Source organism: Oncorhynchus nerka, linkage group LG20, assembly GCF_034236695.1.
Source record: "Oncorhynchus nerka isolate Pitt River linkage group LG20, Oner_Uvic_2.0, whole genome shotgun sequence".
Taxonomy (NCBI): domain Eukaryota; kingdom Metazoa; phylum Chordata; class Actinopteri; order Salmoniformes; family Salmonidae; genus Oncorhynchus; species Oncorhynchus nerka.
In genome coordinates, this window is record NC_088415.1 from 80,216,522 (window position 1) to 80,231,359 (window position 14,838).

At 44.4% G+C, this 14,838-nt stretch overlaps 1 protein-coding gene across 1 annotated transcript in view; it reads left to right on the forward strand.

Annotated features, from left to right (window-relative positions):
* Positions 1-14,575, forward strand: part of plppr4a (phospholipid phosphatase related 4a) — a 30,937-nt gene extending 16,362 nt beyond the window's left edge. Inside the window, exons 4-7 of the mRNA XM_029623951.2 lie at positions 69-267; positions 2,778-2,835; positions 4,526-4,699; positions 9,986-14,575. Coding sequence (XP_029479811.1) covers positions 69-267; positions 2,778-2,835; positions 4,526-4,699; positions 9,986-11,614 — 2,060 coding nt within the window. The 3' untranslated portion in view covers positions 11,615-14,575. The remainder of the gene's footprint in view (positions 1-68; positions 268-2,777; positions 2,836-4,525; positions 4,700-9,985) is intronic.
* The last annotated feature ends 263 nt before the right edge of the window (positions 14,576-14,838 follow it).

A 14,838-nucleotide genomic window follows, 5' to 3' on the forward strand; every position in this document is an offset into this window, starting at 1 on the left:
TTCTCCCTCTTTCTGTCCCCACCTTTGCGGGTTGTCTCTCACCTCTTCCTCCCATCTCTCTCTACCAGGGGTCCATGTATTTGGCTTATGCATCACGGCTCTCATCACTGACATCATCCAGCTGTCGACGGGTTACCACGCCCCCTACTTCCTGACAGTGTGTAAACCCAACTACACCATACTCAACATGACCTGTGACGACAGCTCCTTCATCATAGAGGACATCTGTTCTGATGGAGCAGACCCAGCCGTCATCAACTCTGGCAGGTTAGAGTGCTGATCTAGGATCATTTTTGCGTTAATAAACAAGTAATAATAAATAAGATTACATGGACAGGGAAAATCTGATCCTAGATCAGAATTCCTACCCTTGGACAGTTTATGGATACGGGCCCAGTAAACCAGACTGTTCTGAAAATGTATTTAAAATATGCATAGAGGTTGGAATGACGCATGCACCATCACCCTCAGGAGAAACTAGATGGTTGGTAGAACATGTGGTTGACCATGGCAGTCAGCATTTATGAATAATCTCCACTGTGTCTGTGGAAACAGGTGTAGGGTGAAGTTGCACCTAGACCAGGGGTGGGCAAAATACGGCCCGCGGGAAGTATCACTATTTTTATTTGAAGGGGGAGGTATTATTAGAAAAACACTCCAGGCCACTCTTGAATGTCTAAAACTGGACAGAAATTATAATGGACCTGTGTATTTTAAAATAACTGCCCTTTTTCTGGCACGCAAATTGCTTTTGATGAACAAATCAGCCCAAATATAAATCTGTGCGGCCCTCCGCTAAATTTTGAAATCCTGATGTGGCCTCTTCAGCCAAAACATTTTCCCACCCCTGTCCTAGACAGTTTTGCATTTGCCTTCAGAAAGTAAAAAATATTGTTGTAGTATACAGAAACTGTAGTATACGGTAGGATACTTTACTACATACTGTAGTATTCCTCGATCATGTGTTGTACTCATTATAGAATGTTGTATTATACTGTAAAATACTAAACATTACAGTATTATCCACAAAATAAAATATCTGCAAAAACACTACAGTCCACAAAAACACTGAAAGACTATAGTAAATACTAGTATTTAATTTGCATATACCATGCTCATTCCACTCTCCCATATCCCAATTTGTGCCATCCGTAGATGAGAAGCCTGCATGCCAAGTATAGACAATATATTGTGTTCCCTACAGGTTATAGGAAATAGCAGAAGCTATGAACTATCCATTCAGACCTACAGTTTATGGAAGATTTGCTCTTTTTGTATTTCTTCACTAGGTTTCCTCAAGGAGAAAGCACCCCCCTCACTTCTATGCCGAAGATAATAAAACAAAAACACTAGTAAATACTACAGTAATGTCCCCAAAAACACTAAAGTAAATAGCACAGTATACTGTACTACAGTCCGCAAAAACACAACAATAAATGCTACAGGATACTACAGTCCGCAAAACACTAGAGTAAATATTACAGTATACTACAGTGTGCAAAAACACGACAGTCATTTCTATAGTATACACTACAATTTCTTTAACTACAGTACTTATGCTATAGTAAACTGTAATACTACAGTATAGTACAGTAAATATTGTAGACTTCAGTCTGCAAAGAAAACTAAAGTGAATACTAAAGCATGAGGGGTGACGTGGAAACGACGTTGATTCAACCCATTTTTGGTTGGGATGTTACAAAATGCTCATTAGCAATGTTAATAACAGCGTAATGTTAATAACAGCGTAATGTTAATAACAGTGTAATGTTAATAACAGCGTAATGTTAATAACAGCGTACTATTAATAACAGTGTAATGTTAATAACAGCGTAATGTTAATAACAGTGTAATGTTAATAACAGCGCTAGCTTGCAGAAAAACACCCATAGTAGCCTCTACCTCAGGAGTGACTCACTACCAGTCTCAGATACATTAGTTTGTTGAAGGCACTTAATGTCTCCACTCTATACCAAGTCACTGGCTTAACCTAATGAATACTGTGTCTGACTCACTGAACAATGTAGCAGTCCTAGCTACGGTCTGCTGGTACCGCAATGAGAAGAGAGCGAGGAAAACTGAAGATGGTGTTTCTACAACCCACTCAGTTCATCCCCCGTGCACTTACGAAACAGGGAATGTTGTGGCAGACCTGCCTGCACCCACACACAGCCCAGGCAGCTGAGCATTTCACAGCTATCATTTTCAGATCTTACCACGGCTGTCACTTCCTGTTACTCATCAATATGCGGAATGTATACTGTGTGTTTCTGTTCTGTCCAGCCTCTCATGAAGAGAAGTTGGCCTGTTAACATTTGCCCTAACTATGGCATCGATATTAGAAAGTCCCTCAGTTGTCAGACAAAACTCGCTTTTAAGTTCTTTAAGGGTGCTGTTTTTGTATTGTACAGATGATGTAGGGTTTGGAAAACTCTAGTAGACAAGTGGGTCTGGACCATAGACAAATGGTGGCTACAGCACAGCCCTGAAATCAGATTGGTTGTCATTTTATTATTAAAGTACATAAAGGGCTATTTGTTGACTTTATTCCTTGCTGGAAAGCTAGCTCAGGCTTGGTATATAACAAAAGCCTGCTATGCGTATGTGCTCAAACTGCCTATAATATGGTCAGTGATTTGAGGGGCAAATAAAACCAACTCACTGCTGTGGCAATGCGATCATGGGTTGTACCCTTTACGGTGGATTTCCTTTCAGTCTGTCTCACTATCTCTCAAGCAGAAGATTAAAAAGTCTGTCTCCCTCCCCTGTCGTTCTAGGAAGTCCTTTCCCTCGCAGCATGCTACTCTGGCTGCCTTCGCTGCTGTCTATATCTCTGTAAGTAATCCAGCTACAAGCACACACGCACACACACACATACTGTAGGGGTACACACGCATACACACACACAGAAACACACACACACACATACCTCCTCTGTCTACTGCCTCACAGCAATCTGGTATAACTGGTTCTCATCAAGTGCACTGAATGCTGGCTGCTCTATGATGATTTTCACTGTGCTTCCTGCAGTCAAATAACAAAATCACCCTCTAGAGGCCTCATGGGCGTAATTTCATAATTAAATAACATAAAAATAAGAAAACGCAGAAAATCTGGTGTTTATGTCAAACGGTTTTGTTATATTTAATTATTCTGTGATGTACACTACAAAAGTATGTGGACACCTGCTCGTCTCATTCCAAAATCATGGGCATTAATATGGAGTTGGTCCCCCTTTTGCTGCTTTAACAGCCTCCACGCTTCTGGGAAGGCATTCCTCTAGATGTTGGAACATTGCTGCAGGGACTTGCTTCCATTCAGCCACAAGAGCATTAGTGAGGTCGGGCACTGATGTTGGCCGATTAGACCTGGCTCGCAGTCGGCTTTCCAATTCATCCCGAAGGTGTTCGATGAGGTTGAGGTCAGGACTCTGTAGAGGCCAGTCAAGTTCTTCCACACCGATCTCAACAAACCATTTCTATATGGACCTCTCTTTGCGCATTGTCATGCTGAAACAGCAAAGCACCTTCCCCAAACTGTTGCCATAAAGTTGGAAGCACAGAATTGTCTAGAATGTAATTGTATGCTGTAGCGTTAAGATTTCTCTTCGCTTGAATGAAGGGGCCTAGCCCGATCAATGGAAAACAGCTCAAGACCATTGTTCCTCCTCCACCAAACGTTACAGTTGGCACTATGCATTGAGGCAGGTAGCACTCTCCGGCTGAGCCAATGTTGCTTTGAGACGTTTCCACTTCACAATAACAGCACTTAGAGTTGACAGGGGCAGCTCTAGCAGGGCAGAAATGTGAGAAACTGACTTGCTGGAAAGGTGGCATCCTATGACGGTGCCACGTTGAAAGTCACTGAGCTCTTCAGTAAGGCCATTCTACTGCCAATGTTTGTCTATGGAGATTGCATGGCGGTGTGCTCGCTTGTCAGCAATGGGTGTGGCTGAAATAGCCAAATCCACTCATTTGAAGGGGTGTCTACATACATACATTTTATAAATATGGTGTACATAAAGTGTAATATTGGGATGCAAACTCAAAATGGAGTACATTTCAACTCTATATATGACATGGTACAAGCCCATAACCATGTGTGTGAGGTCTATACTTTTTTTTCAAAGTAGATTGGTTTAAGACTACCAAAAAACACTCCATGTGACGCTGATTCAGCCCACTGCAGTAAACGGTTGTAATGTTCTCCAAAACATGAGTCATCCTTGTAATGATTGAATTGGACTGCAGTCATAATGCAAATCAAGTTTTGAACAAGGGGCTACCTCCGTTTGAAGTTAAAAGTCCTTTGTTTATAGTATATTGATTCCAGGCCTCTCTACAGACAAGAACAATTTGTTCAGAGTAGAATCCTTAATTAAACTGGATATACAGTATCTATAGATAACTGTGTAGAAGACAGCTGAATTATTAGCTGTATGCAATCCATACTAGGAAGTCTTTAGTTAGTTAGTTGGTGACTTCCTGATATGGATGCCGGAGTGTATCGCTCCTCTCTTCTCCAGATGTACTTCAACGCGACGTTGACAGAATCCTCCAAGCTGCTGAAGCCCCTGTTGGTCTTCTCCTTCATCATGGGTGGCATCATCTGTGGGCTGACCCGCATCATCCAGTTCAAGAACCACGCCATCGACGTCTACTGTGGCTTCCTCATCGGAGGAGGGATCGCCGTCTACCTGGTGAGATGCTTCAGTAGAGCTCTAGTAGAGCTACAGATGCCGTATCTTAATTTGATCATGCTGTTGTTACAGGAATTTACCTGCACAGCAGGGAATGCACATTTGTAGTCCATTTGAGGTATAAAAAGGCTAATTTCCCCTTAAAAATGTCAGACTTGGCCTCCCGGGTGGTGCAGTGGTCTAAGGCACTGCATTGCAGTGCTAGCTGTTCCACCAGAGACTCTGGGTTCGAGCCCAGGCTCAGTCGCAGCCGGCCGCGACCGGGAGGTCCATGGGGTGACGCACGGCCTAGCGTTGTCCGGGTTAGGGAGGGTTTGGCCGGTAGGGACATCCTTGTCTCATAGCGCACTAGCGACTCCTGTGGCGGACCGGGCGCAGTGCACACTGACCAGGTTGCCATGTCTTGACCTACATCCTTGTCTCATAGCGCACTAGCGACTCCTGTGGCGGACCGGGCGCAGTGCACACTGACCAGGTTGCCAGGTGTACAGTGTTTCCTCCGACACATTGGTGCAGCTGGCTTCCGGGTTGGATGTGCGCTGTGTTAAGAAGCAGTGCGACTTGGTTGGGTTGTGTTTCAGAGGACTCTTGACCTGTTGTAGTGATGAGACAAGACAGTAACTACTAACAATTGGATACCAGGAAATTGGGTAAAGAAAATCAATAAAAAATAAATAAAAGTTAGACTTGATTAGCCCTAACAAATATTTTATCAACCCCCCCAAACAAATGTCCATTCATTATAATTTATTTATAATCTACAGGATTATTTTCCTTTTGTGAGAAACTGGGTCAAATTAAGGTACAGCATCTGCAGTACATCTCAAGTAAATCTAGCATATCTCTATTAGATCACTGATCTTCTAGGTCTTGGTCCATGGACACTACATGGTGATACTATTGTACTATTGTAGATATAGGCTGCTCTGCCAGTAGCACCGTAGCCCCTATAAAGGGCACTATGTTTTCTGGTCAAAAGAAGTGCACTATATAGGGGAAATGGTGCCATTTCGGACACATCCCTAGGCTCTTCAGGCCTGGTCCTGGAGACCGACAGGAGATGCAGGTTTTTGTTCTAGTCCATGTTGTAACATACCACGCTGATTCATCTAGTCAATGAAATAACAGATCAAATTGATTAATTGAATTAGGTGTGTTAGTACTGGGATAGAACAAAAGCCTGCATACCCGATAGGTTACTAGGACCAGGATTGGAGAGCACTAATCTAAAGATTAATCTTATTGAAACCATTCAAACAAAGGAGCTGATCGTGGACTTCGGGAGGCAGCAGAGGGAGAACACCACGGAGCCACAGTGCAGTAGGTGAAAAGCTTCAAGCAACTCTGTGTACACTTCACTGACAATCTTAAATGGTCCACCCACAAAGACAGTGTGGTGAAGAAGGTACAACAGCGGCTCTTCAACCTCAGGAGGCTGAAGAAATTCGTCTTGGCCCCTAAGACCCTCACAAACTTCTACTGATGCACCATTGAGAACATCCTGTCGGGCTGAATCACTGCCTGGTACGGCAGTTGCACAGCCTGCAAGTGCTGGGCTCTCCAGAGGGTGGTACGGTCTTCCCAACGCATCACCGGGGGCACACTACCTACCCTCCAGGACATCTACAGCACCCAATCTCACAGGAAGGTCAAAAAGATCATCAAGGACATCAACCACCCGAGTCACTGCCTGTTCACCCCGTCATCATCCAGAAGGCAAGGTCAGTACAGGTGCATCAATGTTGGGACCGAGAGACTGAAAAACAGCTTATATCTCAAGGCCATCAGATTGTTAAATAGATATCAGAACGCGTCTCCTTCCTGAGTGGTATGACGGCTGCGTGGTCCCATGGTGTTTATACTTGCATACTATTGTTTGTACTGATGAACGTAGTACCTCCAGGTGTTGGGAAATTGCTCCCAAGGATGAACCAGACTTGTGGAGGTCTACAATATTTTTTCTGAGGTCTTGGCTGATTTCTTTAGATTTTCCCATGATGTCAATCAAAGAGGCACTGAGTTTGAAGGTAGGTGTCACGGTTGTTAGAAGAGACGGACCAAGGCGCAGCGTGATTTGAGTTCCACATATTTTATTTGCAGTGAAACTTAACAAAATAATAAACAAACAACGAAACGTGACTTATGTGGTGCAACAAGCACAAACACAAACAATATCCCACAAATGCAGGTAGGTACAGGGAGACCTTAAGTATGATCCCCAATTAGAGACAACGATAATCAGCTGCCTCTAATTGGGAACCATACTAAAACCCAAACATAGAAATAATTGACACCCCCTAGTCACGCCCTGACCTACAACACCATAGAGAACCAAGGGCTCTCTATGGTCAGGGCGTGACAGTAGGCCTTGAAATACATCCACAGGTACACCTCCAATTGACTCAAATACTGTCAATTAGCCTTTCAGAAGCTTCTAAAGCCATGACATAATTTTCTGGAATTGTCTAAGCTTTTTAAAGGCACAGTCATCTTAGTGTATGTAAACTTCTGACCCACTGGAATTGTGATACAGTGGATAAGTGAAATAATCTGTCTGTAAACAATTGTTGGAAAAATGACTTGTGTCATGCACAAAGTAGATGTCCTATCCGACTTGCAAAAACTATAGTTTGTTAACAATGAGGTTGTGGAGTGGTTGAAAAAATTGTTTTAATGACTCCAACCTAAGTGTATGTAAACTTCCGACTCCAACTGTATATACTGTATTTATACTCCGGACTCCGACATTGCTTGTCCTAATATTATATATTATATATTTCTTAATTCCATTTGTGTGTATTGTTGTGAATTGTTAGGTGTGTCGGAGCTAGGAACACAAGCATTTTGCTACACCTGCAATTACATCTGCTAAATTACGTTTGATTTGATTTGATTATTCTCTGATATAAGGTGATATAAAATTGTCTGTCTGTATATTGATGGATGTAATGAATAGTGACATGTTTCGCTATCTTGTTTGTTGAGTCCTGTTGCACTTTTGTATAGGGTGTTAGAGATATTCAATTATCCGTATGAATGAGAACAGGATGCTCTAGTTTTGAGCAATATGTTTCATGCTATTATAAACTCAGTAAAAGTCAACTGCGTTTATTTTCAGCAAACTTAACATGCGTAAAATGTGTATGAACATAACAATATTCAACAACTGAGACAAACTGAACAAGTTCCACAGACATGTGACTAACATAAATGAAATAATGTGTCCCTAAACAAAGGGGGGTTCAAAATAAAAAGTAACAGTCAGTATTTGGTGTGGCCACCAGCTGCAAAGAGTACTGCAGTGGATCTCCTCCTCATGGACTGCACCAGATTTGCCCGTTTTTGCTGTGCGATGTTACCCCACACTTCCACCAAGGCACCTGCAAGTTCCTGGACATTTCTGGGGGGAATGGCCCTAGCCCTCACCCTCCGATCCAACAGGTCCCAGACGTACTCAATGGGATTGAGATCTGGGCTCTTCACTGGCCATGGCAGAACACTGACATTCCTGTCTTGCAGGAAATCACACACAGAACGAGCAGTATGGCTGGTGGCATTGTCATGCTGGATGGTCATGTCAGGATGAGCCTGCAGGAAGGGTACCACATGAGGGAGGAGGATGTCTTCCCTGTAACGCACAGCGTTGAGATTGCCGGCAATGACAACAAGCTCCATCCGATGATGCTGTGACACACCACCCCAGACTATGATGGACCCTCCAGCTCCAAATCGATCCCGCTCGGTGACAATAAACGCAAATCCGACCATCACCCCTGGTGAGACAAACCGCAACTCTTCAGTGAGGTTTGGTGGGTTTGTGCCCATAGGCAACTATGTTGCCGGGGATGTCTGGTGAGGACCTGCCTTACAACAGGCCTACAAGCCCTCAGTCCAGCCTCTGTCAGCCTAATGCGGACAGTGTGAGCAGTGATGAAGGGATTGTGCGTTCCTGGTGTAACTCGGGCAGTTGTTGTTGCCCTCCTGTACCTGTCCCGCAGGTGTGATATTCGGATGTACCGATCCTGGGCAGGTGTTGTTACACGTGGTCTGCCACTGCGAGGACGATCAATTGTCCGCCCTGTCTGCCTGTAGCGCTGTCTTAGGCGTCTCACAGTACACACATTGTAATTTATTGCCCTGGCCACATCTGCAGTCCTCGTGCCTCGCAGCATGTCTAAGGCACGTTCAGGCAGGTGAGAAGGGACCCTGGGCATCTTTCTTTCTGTGTTTTTTGGAGTCAGTAGAAAGGCCTCTTTAGTGTCCTAAGTTTTCATAACTGTGACCTTAATTGCCTACCGTCTGTAAGCTGTTAGTGTCTTAACGACCGTTCCACAGGTGCTTGTTCATTAATTGTTTATGGTTCATTGAACAAGCATGGGAAACCCTTTATAATAAACCCTTTATAATGAAGATCTGTGAAGTTATTTGCATTTTTACGAATTATCTTTGAAAGACAGGGTCCTGAAAAAGGGACGTTTCTTTTTTTGCTGAGTTTATGACTTTATCAATGTTTGAACATTATTTCAATATTGTCGGCTATATGGTAAGTAGGCAATACGGTAATGGATATGTGAGAAAATGAAATGTGCATTGAATTAGCTTAATGTGCAGATACATAACATGATTACAATTGGGAAAGATACTGTCCATTTCAGCAATGTGCTGTAAAATCCACTTCCATCTTTGACTGTACTGAATCATAGCAAGTTATAAATATCACATATGCACATCCCACACACACACACCGCCTACACAAACCCATGCAATATCCTCACATTTAATATTCTTCAATCAGAGGTGCTTGAGGCTATGATCGTGCTACTGGTAATTTACCCCAACAGTAATGCAGTTTAGTTTGGACTGCTGCATTCTATCTGACTCAATGACCAAGACAAATCCACTGTCACAATCTTGCAGTCCTCCTGTTGAACAAATGTCTCTTGGCTCTTGGTTAGGCTATTTATGTCTTATTGTGTCAGATACTGTATATTCACTGTGCTTCAATAGTGCTTGAAAAAACGTCATGGAATCCTGGAATTTTATACTAATGTCTGTCTTGAGACGCCTAAGACCATTTTGTTATAGGTAGATATAGACATAGTAGGAATGCAAAGGTAGGTAGAGGTAGTTCAGGATAGGTCATTCAACCTATAATGAATGTTGTCTTCCCAAAAGAGACTTATTTTAGACAGTTGTAGGTAGATAGATACAGTAGGTAGAAGTAGATTTAGGTTATAGATAAGTTGAACCAATAATGAATGCTGTCATGGTCTCTCCTCTTCTCAGGGTCTGTATGCAGTGGGTAACTTCCAGCCCAGTGAGGACACATCCAGACAGCAACCCCAGCCTCCCCCGCTCCGAGAGCCCCCCAGGAGCAACACTGTGCCCAACGTCAGCCAGAATGCAGGTCGCCACCTGCAGCCCAACAGCCTCAACAGCATGAACAGCCTAAATAGCGTGAGCACCGCGGACGGCCTCACCGCGGCCCACCCCGAGACCATCCTGACCCGGGTGCCCTCCTGCCGCGAGTCCAGCTCCCTGAATAATCTGAAGAGGGCCAGCGCCGATTTGGAGTGCATCACCCCGCCGAGTCCCATGGGTAAACAGGACTGTCTGGTGACCTTTAACAGTAGCACGTTACCCAGGTCACATGGTGGCTCACTACCTGAGGAGCACCGCGTCCCTCGCCGCCACGCCAGCATCCACTCCTCCATGGACTCCACGCGCTCCAAGCAGCTGCTGTCTCAGTGGAAGAGCAAGAACGAGAACCGGAAGCTCTCTCTTCAGGTGATGGACAGCGGGGTGGTTGTGGGACGCCACCATTCAACATCCTCCTCCTCCTCGCCTCAGAGGACCATGGAGCTGAGGTGCAGCTCTGAGCCATCCGCCATGGGCCTGGAGGCAGAGCTCCGTGCTCAGGGACACATCCCCGCCCAGTACATGAAGCTGGCAGCCAGCACCGTGCCACTGTCCAACCACCTCCCCCACAACGGGGGCAGCAGCGGCCTGGCAGGGGGGGCCCGCGTGTCCATCCAGTCCCGGCCAGGCTCCTCCCAGCTCGTCCACATCCCAGAGGAGACGCAGGAGCACGTCAACAGCGGCACCTCCAGTAGGGAGGACGAGGATGATGACGACAGGGAGGATAACTATGGCGGCGGTGGGATTCCTGGTGGGGGAGGCTCGGTTCGCTCCAAGTGGCTGAAGGAGGGCGCCCCCTGCAGGACTAACAGTCTAACTAACCAGCCACGCATCATGCAGGTCATCACCATGTCCAAGCAGCAGGGTCTGCTCCAGCACGGCAGCCCCAAGAGCTCCGAGGACGGCAGCGTGGTCAGCTGCACAGGCTCCATCCAGTACAAGGCCCTGATGGACCAGGAGGCCGGCCAGGGGATCGTGAGGGTGGAGGCCCATCCAGAGAACAAGCCTGTGATCAAGCCTCCGGACGGCAGTGGCTCCTGGAGGTGGAAGCCCCAGGAGCAGCGTGGCAGCATCCGCCAGGCCTTCGAGCTCAACGACCTCAACCGCGACACGGAGAGCTGCGACTCGCTCAAGGACGGCTACGGCTCCTTCGATGGCAGGAGGAGCCAGACAGGCACCGACACCGGCAGCGAGCATGGCGGTGGCAGCGGGGGAGGTGGTCACCCACACGTGCACCACCCTCACTACCACCACCACCACCACCCCCACCAAGGCATCACCACCATCCGTGTGACCCCTGTGGAGGGACTAGGAGGAGGAAGCGAGGCCGCCTCCGAGACCCTGTCCATCGCCTCCAGCAGGGAGTCCACCCTGCGGAGAAAAGGCAACATCATCCTGCTCCCGGAGAGAGGTCAGAGTCCAGACAACTCCAGAAACTATTTCAAAGGGACCTCCCCCACACCGCCCCCCACCCTGGGACTGGCCTATAGAGAGTGAACAGCTGCCCCAGTCATCCCTTACCCTTACCATTCCCCCTTACCGCCCATGTGGTGGCCTATCTGTCCCCATGAGTGGCCTTCTACACTGGGTCTAGTCTGGAACCCACAATATGACCACAATAGGACCAATAGGAACACATTCAGCTACGACTGTATATTATCAAACCCATCATGGATTCAGTGGTGTTAACTGGGCTGGCTTACCTTTTCCAGTGCCATTCTGAAGGTCATAATTCATTAGCTAGCTCAGTGTGTCTAGTACAGGACGGCCACTACAGTGTTTTTCCGTTCTGCAAAAATCTGTTTTTTTGTTGTTGTTTTCAGCAGTTTATTGTTAGACTTGGTTTGATAGGACCGGATTAAATGTATTGGTGTGTGTTCTTTGAGAAATGCAGTAAAAATATATATATTTTAAGTAAGCTTTATGTGACAGATTTTTGAGTGCAGACCCATTACACCTCTTTGTTTGTCTGAATTGGCGGTTTTACGCCCCAGGCATGGTTCTTTTTTGATTTGAAAATGAAACACTATCACACACAATGGTCCTTTAAGAATGCAGGAGATGCTGGAATAATCGCCACAAAGTCATTTTGCGCACACCTTTCAACCCTTATTTCATTACATAAACTTCCATTTGACAAGCACAAGTACTAACTCTTTTAATACAATGGCTATAGTGGTTTTAACTTTGAATTTGATACTATTTGTTATCAACTTGCAAGAGGCTTTGATGGCAATGAACCATGCAGGTTATGTATTGAGTTGATGGACATGATGTTTTGTAGGCCTTTTCCATTGATGTACTGTGTGCTTTCTCAGCAACATATAAATGTCCTTGTGTAATGTGACCGTGATTGGGTGTTGCACTGCATAGCAACGCTGGAGGGGCTTTTCATAAGACGACATACAGTACCATGACAATTGTGAAAATACATTTTTATATTTTTTGCTATGTACATATTTATAGTTCTCCCGATTGATCTGCAACAATATTCAGATGTCTTCATTGGCTTATTACTAATTATTGATAGTCTATTTGAACAAATGTGGGTTTATTCAATGTTGTTTGTTTTTAGAACTTTTGCGGGATATGAATTGGTTTGGCAGGTGATTTATAACAGAGCAATGTTTTAAGAAATCACCAAATATTATCCATGGGTTGCAAAATTCCGTTAACTTTCCCCAAATTCCCGGGTTGTCCAGAAATCCTGGTTGAATTCCCTCACAACTCCAGGGTTCTTCCAACTGGGATTTCTGTAAACCCTGGGAATTTGGGGGAAATGAACATCATTTTGCAACCCTAATTATCGCTGTGAACACACCAGTCTTTCCCTGTGCTTTAGCCACACATTGTATCCCTCGAACAGTATAACATGCTTTTCTTAGCTTACAAGGGCAGCAAATGAAGTATGTTAATAGACTACCAGGGGCAGTGGATACAGTACCTTAATCAAATTAGTTTTGCTTAAAGACTGGAAATTCAAGAGGGACTTTAAACTTTGCATCCTGTATTGCCTTTGACGAAGTATACTAACAAGTATTCGCTGTTTTTTGATACAGTGACCTTTTTCCTATTAGCAACCTGTATGGTAGTTTAAGAAAATGTTAGTTTTTTCTGCAAAATGTTTAACAGCTGTACAAGTTGTTAATGCTACTTACTGTGCACTCAAATATTTTTTAAGTAAATGTATCTATTGATGAGTGACATAAAAGGGAAACCACTCTCGGTAGAGGCTGCTCTTCCTGGTACATTGATATGCGCACAATAATTGATTTAATTGTCCAGTTTGATTTTCCTGATTGAACAATGTGGCAGCAGAGCCTGTGCTGGGAACTTTGGTTATGCTGTTAGATTCAAATCAATCATACATTAGTGTTCCTTGGGCGATAATGAACCGTGCATGATTCAGGACTGAGGAGAGGTTGTATAATGGCAATAGCATCCCTCTCCCTCCCACAAGAGAACAGTAAACAAGTGAGTCATACTCAGTATCCAAACTACGTAAGTGCAACAATGACATTACAAACACTACCATTGGTTAGTTCACTGTAATTCTAACATTACTCTATGTGTGTTATATGCTGCCATTGAACAATATAATTGTTCAATGAAAATCTTTCAATGATTTTTATCCAGTTTGTTGTGCAAAGGTAGGGCCAATCAACAATACATGAACGGAAGTGAGGCTTTTACAGTACATATAGTATACTATGCTGCAGAGGAAGCTGGTGGGAGGAGCTATAGGAGGATGTGCTCATTGTAATGACTGGAATGGAATAAATGGAATGGTATCAAACACATCAAACATACGGAAGCATATGGAAACCATTTTTTTCATTCCAGCCGTTACAATGAGCCCATCCTCATATAGCTCCTCCCACCAGCCTCTGACACGCTGATACCTTTATAAGACTGCCAAGAGCTTACTGTTCATATACATCAGGGGTTTCAAAGACATTTCACCCGGGTCCACATTCTGTCTTTAATGAGGCCTGCGGGCCATCAGTTTGAGATCCCTGATATACAGTGCTATCTGCATAGAACACTAGCTTTACTCATGACACCTGAGATAGCTACAATAGTGTTTACAGTCGTTTTTACAGTGGTCATAATATGCCAGTTGCATTTGGATTACCAATATAATTCTTGTATTGAGCTTGTTTGTGTTTGTACCAGAGGTTGGAACTGAAATTATTTTCCAATCGTTTCGTTCTGAACAGTACCAACCATTCTTTTTGTTTGTTCCTTCACACTGTTCCGACCAGCTAAATAAAGTTCTGAAACGGTTCGAACCCCAAAAATGGTTAATATCGTTCATTTCTGTTCCTTTTTAAACCTCTGAAATCAAAGTTAAATATATATATATATATTTAAATGACTTCATCAATCAGTGGATAGAGCAGCTTGCTATGGAGCTATAGGTGTTTACATTGGACAGACAACTGTAGGGTGCGAGATGTGACAGAAATTTTGCGGGTGGGGAGAGAACAAGAGAGGGTGGAGGTGGCTTGGCTTGAAACACTGGGCATCTTGTTAAGACATGCATGATCTGAATTAGGCCTACAGAATTGTACCTACGTAGGAGGGGCTTCTATGGAGGAACATTGAATGTCTTTGAACTTCCGAGAGTTGGTTTAACGTTGGACCAGAGCTAGCTTGTAAGCTTGTGTGTGCAGAACGGCACCAGAATAATAAATAACCAACACGTCTTACCTTTTTGT